At 40.0% G+C, this 13901-nt stretch overlaps 1 protein-coding gene across 12 annotated transcripts in view; it reads right to left on the bottom strand.

The window, feature by feature from the left end:
* The window catches only part of RIMKLB (ribosomal modification protein rimK like family member B), an 89958-nt gene that overhangs the window by 63566 nt on the left and 12491 nt on the right, over nt 1–13901 (bottom strand). For 9 of the 12 annotated variants that reach the window (XM_021394538.1, XM_021394619.1, XM_021394529.1 and 6 more), the window contains one exon: nt 10894–11114. In XM_021394538.1, coding sequence (XP_021250213.1) covers nt 10894–11068 — 175 coding nt within the window. In that variant the 5' untranslated portion in view covers nt 11069–11114. Of the gene's footprint in view, nt 1–9316; nt 9452–10893; nt 11115–13901 lie in introns of those variants that run through there. The other 3 variants (XM_021394581.1, XM_021394572.1, XM_021394555.1) reach the window with 3 other exon arrangements.

Genomic DNA, 13901 nt, shown 5'->3' with positions numbered 1-13901 from the left:
CTGTGTGACCCTGACCAGACTGAAGAAAAGCAGATACAGGGCTGTAGAGAAGTACACCCAAGAGCATGATACCCAGGAGCACACTTTCCCTGTGAAAGCAGTGCAAGCAGAAGCTCATCTTAGGCACTGGTTCAGGCACTCATTCAGTGTGTGGAAAAAGGAGGAAGGCCACATACAGATAAAAGGTACAATCTCACCAGGAAACACAGAAATACGATTGAATAGTTTGCACATCTGGAGCGCTGTGGTGAGTGGATAAACACTCTCACAGCAAGACAGGCTGTGAAAGTGAGGAGGAGGGTTTGTACTCCACACAAAGGAGCGTATCACATACATGCAGCTTTGCTCTGCATTACACAATGAGCTAGTCAACAGACACAACCTGCAAAGACACTTGTGACTGCATATTACACTACTTTTTTCTTCTGTAAGGATGGTCAAACACTGGAGCAGATTGCCAGAGAGGCTATGGCATCTTCATTTTTGGAGATTTTCAAAAGCTGTCTTAATACATCCTGAGGAATCTAATCAATGTTAAATGGATTTAACTTTCAAATTGATCTTTGTTTGAGCAACAGGTTGGTACAGACAAATTTTTCAATTAAAATCTATATTCTATGATTCTCCGTGGTACACTCCCGTGATACGCCTGGGCTTTTAGGTGGCTGAAAGAGTAGGACATACAATCCACAATGCACTCATTCACAGTTCAAACTAGATTTGTGGGTACAACGGGAAACGTCCTTTCTTTCAATCCTATCTGGCTTTAAAAACAAAACAAAAGTTCTCCAAGCTGAAAGTGCCTCCCTTTACAGGTATGACATTAGGGAAAAAAAGACAGAGCCTGTTTTCCAGACCACAATGAAATTTAGAAAGCAATTTAAGAAATTCAGTCATAGGTACAGTCACAGGTACAGGTAAACTCTATCTGGAAGTCAAACTAAGAAAGGGGAGAGGAAAAAAAAATGTGAAATGTTTAATGTTAAGCTATAAAGGAGAAAAAAAACAAACACATGTAGTTCTCACCACTATTCCTTCTTCCCAGCATAACAGTCATCCAACAATATTCTCAATCAAAGAAATATGCAAATAAACACAAGAGGCTGTCAGTGGCACAAATATTACTCTCCTTTAGGTCCTGAGTTGAGTTTGAGTCTGGTTTTGTGGAGCAAGAGCTACTTCAACTTTTTAATGAATTTTTAAGGTACAAGTACCAGAGTCTGTCTTACTAGGAATAAGAAGACACAGTAATAGACAACTCATGCAAACAGTATTTAAAATTTTAATCCCAGTATAGATTATACCTACAAATAACATCTGAGTCGGGGAAACAGCAACACTCAGCATCACTAGCAGGACAATGTGATATGGAGTCTCTTGCTATTAACAAAAACTTTCTTTACTGAGAAGGAAAAGGCATGCTATAGGAATGAAATGCACTCCTCAGCAACATTAAGTATAGCAGAATCTGATTTGGATGGCTGTACTTTCTGCAAGAGATCTGAAAGACACATATGTTTGGTGCAGGAAATCCTGGAACTTCTACAAAAAAATTTTAAAGACCGTAAAAACTGACTGCTTCTGCCTTGTCAGACTTATTCAGTTGTACTAGTGATCTCTTTCTGCTTCATATTAAAAAAGAAATTCCACTCAAAGCACAGCATCCTGACTGGCCATAGAACTAAGAATGTAGTTCATCCTGTGGATCTCTCTTGTCTGTTCCTCATCCAGCAACAGACTGCCCAATCCCAATGTAGGTATCCCAAAGTAATGCACATATGGACACATACGTCACTCTCAAATTAATGCCTCCTGTTTATTTCGAAGGAAACCACAACAGATGTAAAGAGCACAATAACACTATCTTCTAGAGCAAATTCTCAGCTTCAAAATGCTGTTTTTCAACATAGTCACCACCAGTAGCTGTGCATTTTTGCCAGCCGTGAACAGGAACCTGCACACCACAATCGTAAAAATATGCACTCGTGGAGGTGACCCACTGTTTCACAGCTGCTCTGATGGCATCGTTGTTAGTAAAAAGTTGCTGATGCAGTCCATTTTTCATCAGGCCAGACAGACAGAAGTCAGAAGGTGCCAAATCTGGACTATGTGGTGGGTGTGGTAGGACAGTGCAGCCAAGATTGACAGTGTGCTCTACAGTCTTCAAACTGGTATGGGCGCTGGAGCTCTCACGTTGCTTTCTTCTCGGGCCTGACTCTGGAAGTTGGAGCCTTCAGCTTAGTCAGCATCGTGATGTAGACGTCACAGCTGGCAGTCTGTCCAGGTTCCAGGAAATTCAGAAAGATCACCCCTTTCTCGTCCCTAAAGACAGCGCACATCATTTTACTCACTAAGGGCCGCATTTTGAACTTCTTTGTTCAATGAGGAATTCACATGTTGCCACTCCATGGACTGCGGTTTTGATTCCGGCTCATCGTGGTGGCAGCACATCTCATCACTGGTAATGGTGTGATCTGGGAAACAGTCACCTTTAGCCTCATATTGGTTCAGTAGGTCCTGACAAACTTGCATATGGTGGTTTTTTTTTTTTCTTCTGTTCCTGTGTGAACATTTGTGGGACCCAGCTGGCACAAACTTTGCCATATTCCCATGTTGCCACCATTGTTTCCAAGGCATTGAAGCTGATATTCAGCTCTGTACAGAGTTCTCTGGTCATGATATTTTGATTAAGGTGGATGAGCAGATCAAGATGCTCTTCATTTTCTGGTGTGACAGCTAAGCATGCCAGCCCTCATATGTTTTTTTACACATATAAATGATTTTATATATATATACATATATATATATAAACACACACAAACACACGTACTTAGCTGAGGATGTTCTTTACCATGAAATACAGTCTGCATGGCACCTCATAAAATGTGAAATACTTGAGAGCACTGAAATCTATTCTATCGAAAGAATCAAACAAAAAGAACTCTTGTAATAGAATAATCATAGAAACATAGAATCATTTGAGTTGGAAGGGACCCTTAAAGGTCATTTAGTTCAACTTCCCTGCAATAAACAGGGACATCTACAGCTAAATGAGGCTGCTCAGAGCCCTGTCCAGCGTGATCTTGAACGTCCCCAGGGACAGGGCATCCACCACGTCTCTGGGCAACCTGTTCCAGTGTGTCACTACGTTTATCATAAAAAAATTTCTCCATACATCCAATATAATTCTCGTTTTAGTTTGAAATCATTTCCCCTTGTCCTATCACAAGAGACCCTGATAGAGTCTGTTTCCTTCTTTTCTTATAAGCTCTCCTTTCGATACCGAAAGGCCGCTATCAGGTCACCTCAGAGCCTTCTCTTCTCCAGGCGGAATAGCCCCAGCTCTCTCAGCCTGTCCTCATAAGAGAGGTGTTTGATTCTTTGGATCATTTTTATTGCCCTCCTCTGGTTACAAAACAATTTTTCACATCTGCAGTGGAAGTAATGGTTGCTGTGGCTGTTGTTCATAGCAGGAAAAAGGCCAACTCTGCAGTGCTCAACAAGGCACCTTGCCAAGGCCACTTGCCTCTGCTGCATCACTCCTAGAGCAATTTGCTGCACAGTGCAGGAAAAGCTCCTACAGTAAGGTACACTGCTGGACTACCAAGTGCCAGGGGACTGCTGAAACAGACAGAAGAAAGAAGAGGCGATTATGTTCCCTACTGTGTGATAGAAGACAGCCTTCAAGGTGACTTAAAGATGATTCATAAATATTAAGACTCTTGATATCTTAATTTGAGAACTGTTTTGTAGATGTAAATGCCATTATCATTGATCTAGCTGACTGAAAGCTATTCTTACTGTTACACTGAAAACTCAAGTACTTAATAACCTTATCCTTCTTTCCTCAGCTTTCTATTACAGATATACTTTGCAGAAATCTTTCAAATACCCTTATTTCTCCATGCTTGTTTTTCAATCCTATCTAACCCAGTGTGGAAAAAAAAAATCAAAAAAAAACAACTGTTTGTTACAAGTTTAGACCAAATTAGAAATGAAAGACAGACAGCATGAAATGAAAAACAGATTTTGCAAGACTAAAGACTTAAGCTACATGGTTGTCTAATATTGCAGATCTCAGGTCCACATAGGAAAACCAAACACCTGAATAAGCACACCAGCAACCTTTATCCCGTTAAAAGAATGTATCTTCTAAATATTGTTGTTTAAGCACGTATCTTGATCATTTGCTTTTATATTCCCAAAAGAAATGTCACAAAGTTCTTGGGAAAAGTTCACACTTCATTTTATGGTGTAGGACTCTCCAACTTAGCCTGGCGTCTTTCCTAGTTAAAAGTTCACAAAAGCAACTTTCCTCTCTTTTCCTTCATAGCACAATATCAGAAAACATGGCAATTCTAAACAACTACAATAAAGGAATTGTTAAGTTGTTGTTTCAGTCATCTCAAATTCTGCTAGTTTAGCTATTCCAGTAGCAAAAAACTTCAGTTAATATGTTTTATATATTTTAATGAAGGAAAAATGTTACCTAGGCAGTCTTTCATCAACCAACAGTTCTTAAAATCTGCTTCTCTTCAGATAAGGTGTGTTTGTGGAGAATGTTTCAGCCAAGCCCCACACAAACAAGGGAGAAGAGCGCTCTACTCAGAAAGAGGAGACAACCACTGAATCAATTTTGTCTCTTTCCCAGTAACATCCATGCTTATTCTCTATAGGCTTCCTCCACTCCAATTCACTCATAAAATCATATAATCACCAAGGTTGGAAGAGACCTCCAAGATCATCTGATTCAAACATCAACCTACCACCAGTATTTCCCACTAAACCATGTCCCTCAGTACATATAAAAGTTTCTTGAACATCTCCAGGGATGGTGACTCCACCACCTCCCTGGACACTGGTATTCCAGTGCCTGACCAGTCTTTCGGAGAAGCAGTTTTTCCTAATATCCAACCTGAACCTCTCCTGGTGCAACTTGAGGCCATTCCCTCTTAGTCCTATCGCTAGTTATGCATAAGAAGAGGTCAATCCCCACCTCACCACAACCTCCTTTCAGGTAGTTGCAGAGAGTGATAAGGTCCCCCCTGAGCCTCTTCTTCTCCAGACTAAACAATCCCAGTTCCCTCAGCCGCTCCTCGTAAGATTTGTTCTCCAAACCCCTAACCAGTTTTGTTGCCCCTCTCTGGACTCACTCCAGGGCCTCAATGTCTTTCTTGTAGCAACAGGCCCAAAACTGAACACAGCACTCAAGATACAGCCTCACCAGAGCTGAGTACAGTGGGATGATCACTTCCCTGCTCCCACTGACAAAACGATTTCTGACACCAGCCAGGATGTCATTGGCTCTCTTGGCTATCTGGACACACTGCTGGCTCATGTTTAGCCGAGCACTGACCTGAACTCCCAGGTCCATTTCTTCCATGCAGTCTTCCAGCCACTCTGCTCCAACCCTGTAGCATTGCCTAGGATTGTTGTGGCCAAAGTGCAGGACCTAATGCTTGGTCTTGTTGAACCTCATCCCTTTGGCCTCAGCCCAGCGATCCAGACTGTCCAGATCTCCCTAGAAGACCTTCCTACCCCCAGGCAGATTGACACTTCCTCCCAGCTTGGTGTCATCCGTAAAATTACTGAGGGTGCAGGTTATCAGTAAGGGTATGAAACAGGAAAGCCCAAATACCGATCCCTGGAAAACATCATTTGTGACTGGGTGCCAGTTGGATTTAACACCATTCACCACTCACTCCTGTTCACAAGCTTTGATCTGTCTAGATCTGAATTCCCCAAGCATGCGGACACCACTACGCTAGCAAACAAAGACTAATTTTAAAATTAGATATTTTAACAGGATTTCAGATGCGTGTCTGAAAATGTCACACTAAATTTGACAAACTGCCTACTATTTTTTCAAATTAATATAGGAATTGCTAAACTAGACTAGGCTACTAGCCATCTGATTTAATAACCTAGTGTTTTCCTTACAGCTGTAAATGACAAATGCCTCAAAGGAACACACCAAACAAACAAACAAAAACAAAGCAAAACTGAAAGTTGATATTATCAAATATCTTGCCCATAAAAGAATTCGTCTTTTAAAGTATGCTTTGAATGTTTAATCATATTCACCTAAACATGAGCCATTGCCTAAAAGAACAGACTTGTTCTCTGCTCCTTGCATTTGAGGTAGTAATTCTGCTACCACACAATCAGTTGATGCACCAAGCTATTCCAGCAGGAAACTGTCAACAGTTTACAGGCAGGTTCAGCCCGGTTCCATGACTAACGGGGCAGAGGGACCCACAGACCCACACCCCAGGAGAGGGGGAAGGGGAAAAGCGGAGGGAGATGGACCTAAAACAAAACAGTAGCAACGATCTGAGGAGAAACAAACTAATTTACTAGATAACATACTGGAATGCAAAATAACACAATATAATACAATATAATTGGAATTGGAGCTAATAAATCAAATAAAATGAGAGAGTGTCCAAAAACCAAAAGGCCTTACTCTAATGTTGAAGGCAAGATGCTGCCGAGACAAGCAGGAGGGAAGCCAGCAAAAAAAGGGGCCATCTCATGATAACGTGAACAGTTTTTTATCTTTCCCTCTGAACCGAAAACAGTAACAGAACAGTGAGCAGTCCTCTGGGAAACGTAGTTCTTCTTCTGAGAACCAGGTACCCAGAACTATCCACGATCCACAGAACTGGAGCGTTAACTCTTTAACTGCCAGTGCACTGCATGATGTTATGATGTGGAATATCAATAACCAAAAATCATAAAACCATAACAAACTGTTAATCAGTTAAGCAGAGTTGTTAGTGTTTGATTGGATTAGTCCACTCAACTTCCACAAATGCCAGATCCTAAAAAAAGAGTAGAGTATTTGGTCAACCTTTTTTTGTGTTAGACGAGCTTATGTAAGGCATGAAAGGAAGCCCAAAGACAAGACAAGCAGCACCAGTAAGGCTGAAAGAGACAAGAGGGAAATGACTGCTCCGTTCAGCAGAATTATCACTAGACTGGCTTAGCTTCAAGAATTTAGCTCTTAAGAAACTTAGGCTACGGCTGCACCATAGTCTGAGACAGTTTAAATCAAAACAGCTGCAATATCACCCTCCTCTTTTGCCGTTTCACGTATTTTCGCCCCCTTCCTGCGCAATAGAGCTGTGCATTTGAGTCAGTAACCACTTCAGCAGGTTCAGCCCACCAAATTAAAACATTCACTGTTTTACGCATCTGGATTTTTCTGCTGAGTTCCTGCCTTAGAGATACACAAAGGAAGTAAGACTGCACGGTTTGGGTAAGCTGGCAAGAAGAAGCACTTCCTAAGACAGCTTTTGAAAATGTCTACGGCTTTTGTCCTATTTGTTGAGCTTAAGTTCATTTACACTCTACCTTTTTTGGTAACAGTTAAGAGTTTCCTACTGAATATAACAGAGAAACTAATTCTACACTTCTTAACTTGCATTTACAATCATTTTTGGATTCATGCTGTTCTGAGGCACCTAACACGCAGATCTCAAGCTGCATACAGTTCTCCAGAAGACTGAGAGGGACACTCATGTTAAAGGTTCATCATGTATCCAGTAGAAGTAGAGCAATGAGGTGCTAGGGATGCTGGGAAATCCCAGCTTTTAGCAGCAGAAGGAACCAGCACAGCATTCCAGACCTACACTGCTGACTTGCCTAGCTATCCAGCCACACAACACAGTAAAGCAGTGACCTAGTCGCTACTGCTGTGACCACTTACTGGATTGGATATATTGGTAAATCTTACCATTCTCTGACATACAAAGATTCTGGAAGAGCCACAGAGTTGCTTAAGTTTTACAGACCTGTTTTTGGCTCTGGGCTTCAGTGATATTTACATCAACAAACTCTACTGTCAAGGCATATACTACCTAATTAATACAAGTCCCCAGTTTTAGTCTCAGCACGTGTCCCACTGTTCTACTAACCCTTCGTAAGTTAAGAAGTGTCTTTACCATGATCCCTTTTTGAGGCAAATCATTTCAAGCTTATTAAAGCACTATGCTGAATTTTTGGTCTCTTTATCCATTATTCTGACAGTCAGCAAGACTACACAAAAATATCACTGCTAATATTTCATACAAAAATACCACATGCTGAAGTAAATGAAATAGCATCCTTTCACTTTCAACATGTCTTTGTAAAGTTAACATTCTTTTAACAATTAAGAAATTGCCTAGATTTTAAAGGTCCAAATCACAGATCTGAGTATGTGAAAATCTATTACTTCATAGAATCATAGAAACATAGAATGGCTTAGGTTGGAAGGAACCCCAAGGATCATCAAGTTCCAATCCCCCTGTCACAGGCGGGCCACCAACCTTCAGATCTGGTACTAGAACAGGTAACCCAGGGCTCCATCCAACCTGATCTTGAACAGCTCCAGGGACAGATCATCCACAACCTCTCTGGGCAGCCAGTTCCAGCACCTCACCACTCTCTCCGTGAAGAACTTCCCCCTGACATCCAATATAAACCTTCCCTCCCTGAGCTTAAAACCATTCCCCCTTGTCCTATCACTATCTACTTGAGTAAGAAGTTGATTCCTCTACTGTTTATAATCCCCTTTTAAATACTGGAAAGCTGCAGCAAGGTCTCCTCGCAGCCTTCTCTTCTCCAAGCTGAAGAAACCCAGCCCCCTCAGCCTGTCTTCATAGGGGAGATGCTCCAGACTTCTGATCATCTTCACAGCCCTCCTCTGGACCCTCTCCAACAGCTCCACATCTTTCCAGCATTGGGGACCCTAGGCCTGGATGCAGTACTCCAGATGGGGCCTCACAAGGGCAGAGTAGAGAGGAATTCCTCCACATGTATTTATTATCCTCAAAGTCTGAGCCCTCTACTGCCAAGCTTTCAACACAAATAACAAGAAAACTGGGAGCAAAAGCAGGTATTATCCACTGAAGATACAGCCTCCTCATAAGGTTCTCTGTGTTACATAAAATTTCGCTCAATCTGGATCCCTCATAACAAAAGGTAACAAAAAGGGTACAAAAAAGGGTGCAGAATGCATTACCTCCTCAGCTTTCTTACAGGACACCTTTTATTCTAGGTCAGTTGAGCAGTTTAATGAAGAAAACGAAATACAAAACATCTGCCTGTGTCCTTAAGCAGAAATTTGTATCTATAGTTGTGGACAAACACTGGAAAAAAGAAAACTGGAAAATCAAGCTGCACAATTTTTCATCTCTCTTGAGCAGGAACAACAAAAAAAAACCAAAACAACTCCACAATAAGCCAGTCCAGATCAAATATAAGGAAATTTCTATCCACAATTTTTCTGCATTTTTATCTCACTCCTTTTGAAAAAAAGTTAGTTACTTACACAGCTTTGAATGAACACTTTGAATGAAAATAATTTCCTTTTTCTGCATTCTCTTTCAAGTCATTTCTTTATTTTTTCTCATTCTTGTACTATATGTTTCTCAGCAACTCCAGCTTGCATACTTTATCTTTTCTTCTTGCAACATTACATGGAAGAGAGCAGAAAGGCCCACAGTTCATGCTTGACGTATTTAATTCCCCCAATACAGGTAGAGGACAGGAAATAAAAAACAATAGTGAAAAGCTGAAGGATCTATTATGAGACTGCAGCCACATTTCTGGATGACTGCCTTAACAGAACATACTGTCCAATGAACAGCATACTCTAGGCAAAAATATGTTCAGACTTTCTGACAAGAACTTTCTCTGATTTGAAGATATCCTGCAGAATTTCAAGTCTCTGATAAAAATCACAGACATTTCAGAATAAAAGATAAATTAACAAAAATAACCACATGCAAATTAACAAAATGAATGTTTAGTAATGGAAGAATCAAAAATCCTGTTTTCCCAAGCATTTTTGTTTTATGCTAGATTGATTCATATTACAGTACAAATGCTGACCAAAGTTCTTCCCCAGAGCCATTTTATGATTTCCCACCTATGAAGATTCCTGAACAAGGTACGAGGCATACAGTAATGTGGCAACCTCTTCTTCACAGCTGCGTACCTGCATATTTTCTTCCTGCACAGAATAATCCTAACACAACTTGCAGGAATGTAACTCTTTCCTCCCTCCCCAAGTGATATATGGTGAAGAGGAATGGAAGAGGTATGGAAGCAAAAAATCACTGCACTCTCCTGCCTAGAGGAAATCCAAACTAAAAAGCTGTAAAAACACAGTGTTACAGTTTGATGTTGGCATTAATTTTCTACCTATTTTCTACCTTTTCTATCATAAACTCATTATCTAAAAGAATCATTTTACTTAATGCTTCTAACACACCTTGATGTTTTGCTTTTCATTTTTAATTATCACAGAAGAAATAAGATAATAGTAAAATAGAAGTGTTACAATTTACCTTAAAACACTGTAAGTTGAAATACTAGATCAAATTATTCTGAGGCGCATACTGTATATTTTAGTCTCTTTTTCTAAATACACACTTGCAAAGTAGCATGCTTGGTTATGTCACATTACTACTTCTAGCTCCCTAATAATTTGTACTGTCCACTGTTTGGTACCTTGGAGCCAGAACATAAACAGAAGAAAAAAGTTACCTAAAACTCTTAAAATGTGATCCATAAACCTAAACTATCTATACAAAAATAAGTAATTCTGTCTTAGTTTGAACATCCTATAGCCCTTATCCAGGAATGAATAAGCTAAAGCAACCCTTTTCTCTGTTCTACAGAGGGAAGACAAAAGTATTTCTTAAGCAAATAGGCAAAGTTAATAAATGTATTTGATTATTACAATAAATGCTGAAGAATATGGTATCTTGTGCATCTGCATTATTTAGATGACATTTAGGAGTCTGGCACACATGGAATTCATTATCAAAAAGTACACATTCCATTTTAAAATCTTTTTACAAGTACCCTTTCAGCACATTCCCAGCCTTAGCTTATCCTCACCAAGATTTCCATCCTCAATTGTCAGCACCACTTCATCCATCAGCAAGGCCCGGAAATCCAACTCTTCTTCACAGCACTTGGCCTTCAATGCTCTCAAGATCTCCTGCTGAGGGTAATCTTCTCTGATGCGACGGTCTGTTAAGAACCACAACCTGGGAGCAACTGAACTGCACATCTTGGGCTTTTCTTGCAACCTTCAAGGTTTCTTTTCAATGGAACTGCTAGATGGTGGAGAAGATGAGACTCTGTTAGAGTACACAGACTCCTATGTTCACGTTCCCCACTGTCCTGAATTCTACTGCCTCTGTACAAGTCAGTCCTTTTCAAAAGACCTGCAACCTCTAAGTGGGAAAGTAATGTCTATGCCTAATCCATAACTCAAGTAACAACAGAAATAAATCCATTTACATTCAGTGCTACTTACTAAAAGGTAGTCTCAGCTCCTACCCCAGCTTCATTCACAGTAAATATACATTTGACGTAATTATTGGTAGCAGCAGTACCATTCTTCTTTCCTGACAGTACTAAGAGGCATGAAAACATTTTGAATGCCCATCTTTGAAGGCCAGAATTCCATCTTAACATTTAGGGTAACTCCTTACAATTGTAAATAGCTCAGCTGCTTTCCTAAGTGCCGTTAAAACAGATGCGACAGAATTGATGTATCCTTTTACAGTATACAGCAGACAGATTACACCAAATCTTTATAATAGGAAAATATCCCAGACAAAAATGTATTAAAACAGAATCTCCCACAGTATTATTTCAAGACTGATTCACTCTTACAAGTATTTCACATCTACTCTGAAATATATTTGGTATTATCCAGAACATTAGAGGAAAGCCAACAGAACAAGGAGCATCAGTATAATGTTAAGAATATTAAACACTAATATACATAGCCTGAAACAAAATTAAGGATTGTATCTGCAAAAGGGAAAATAACCTTTACACATAAACAGCACTTCGAATTCAACACCAAATACACAAAGAACGCTTCACACTAGAGAATTTCAATGGTGTTAGAAGCGATAAAAGCAAGGTAATGCTCCCCTTGATCTGAATAGATGACTTCAACTGCTTTTTTACTATATTTGAAAATATTTTAAGAGCTGTAAAACTGCTAAAGGCATATTAATGGACTAAAAAAATGGAAATGTTTGCATTAAACAAACAAACAAAACAACAATCAGGAAGCAGCAAGGCATAGAGAAAAGGAATTCTGGAGAAAACTAGAGCTGTTTTCTGCCACACATTTTAAATCTACCTGTCAAACAAAATGGTAAAAAACGTCATTTTCACCAATACAACTTCCCTGATTTTTAAACAGAATTGAACTCTGGGACCAAAACAGGCAGTTTGCCTCATAGTGCTAATGACAGGACACAGTGTCAGAAGATACAAGTGTAGACAAGACCTCAGATGTACAACTACCTTCACTTAATATTTCAAAGAATTTCCATTAGGTATTTTTTCTGTTGCTCACACATTAAGTTTCTGCAGCAGGTTTTGAGGCAAAAGGGTTATTTCACAATCATAAGAACAAACTGATTTGTTTTTAAATTCAAAAATATATTCTTCTCTACTAAGTAAACCTATTTCTTAAACAACAACAAAGAAAAAAAAAGTTTTAACTGGTCACTTTTATTCCTAGTACCAAGAATCATAATGGCAAAACGCAAAGTTGGAATACTCCATGACTAGTTTTCCATAGCTTTGCTGAATTAGAAACAAAAATAAATCCAAGGATTAAAGCTCTTCCTACTGATAGACTGAAAAAAAGCATAAGCTAGACAGAAGCAAGCACAGATGCAAACCAGTCCTTGAGAGCAAGCAAGACGCTCAAACGACTGCAGGACAAGGAGTACTTGCTCCTTCTAAGGAAAAGGGCACAAGAGGGAATAGATAGTAAAGCGTATCTTTTGTGTCATAGTCTTTTTTTTTTTTTTCCTTCAAAGTAGTTGAAAGTGGAAAAGGCAGGATGATGCCTGGGCTAGCAACAGCAGACAACTGACAGATCCTGCCCCACTTCTGGCTTTCTCAACAATGGATTTCTCCATATGGTAGTTTACAGAAAACTTTCTGTGACTTCATCCTCAGGTAAGAATTAAGACAAGATATATGTTTCAGAAATTGCACCATTACAACACAGTTCAGAAGGCTTCTACCCTTCTTTCATTTTTGCACCAACAACTGGCAAGACAAAACAGCACAACCTACTGTCTGTCTTTTGAAAAGTAGCACTATCTAGCAGGATAGCGTAAGAAAATAGCTATAAAACACAACATAAAAAATACACCAGACAGCCTTTGTGATGATTAAAACAAAAAAAAAAACAGAAGCCATAACAGATCTTCAAATGTATTGGTTGCTGGCTTTTTTTTCCTTTCTTTTTTTCCTCTTGGTACCGATACTGAAATTGGTGTATTTTCTCACCCACAACATTCTCCTCACTTTCACTTGCTATTAAACCTTGATTTCTTTGCCAACACCGATCTTCTCTCACTTTTCTTAAGTCTTTTTTCTAAATCTACACAGATTCCTTAAATCTACACAGACAGCGCAATCACCTCTCTCTTACTACCATTTCAATGCTTTCTTTCCTTAAAAAGAAAAAAAAATACAGAACACAGAAGGGTTAAAGAAAAAAAGAAAGAGAGAGAGGGCCAAAAGAAGAGAGGTGGGTGAGGGAATGGGAGACTGGGAGAGAGAGGGGAAAATGGGAGGGGGGGGGAGGGACAGGAGAAAACTGGAACAGAGAGAGGGGGAGAGAGAGGAAAGAGGGGAGGGAAGGCAGAAAAGGGGAGGACAAATGACACCACACAAGAAAGAGGAAAATGGAGGGGGAGGGAGGGTGCAAGAGAGAAAAACAGGGAGGGAGGGAAGGACGGAAAGAGGGAGGGAGGGAGAGGGAAACAGGGAGGGTGGGAGAGAGAGCAGGAGGGGAAAACAGGGCGAGAGGGAGGGAGGGAGAGGAAAACAAGGGAGAGAGGACAATGGGGGAGGGG

Source organism: Numida meleagris, chromosome 1 (assembly GCF_002078875.1).
Source record: "Numida meleagris isolate 19003 breed g44 Domestic line chromosome 1, NumMel1.0, whole genome shotgun sequence".
NCBI classification, from domain to species: Eukaryota; Metazoa; Chordata; class Aves; order Galliformes; family Numididae; genus Numida; species Numida meleagris.
This window is presented reverse-complemented; position numbering and strand designations above follow the sequence as displayed.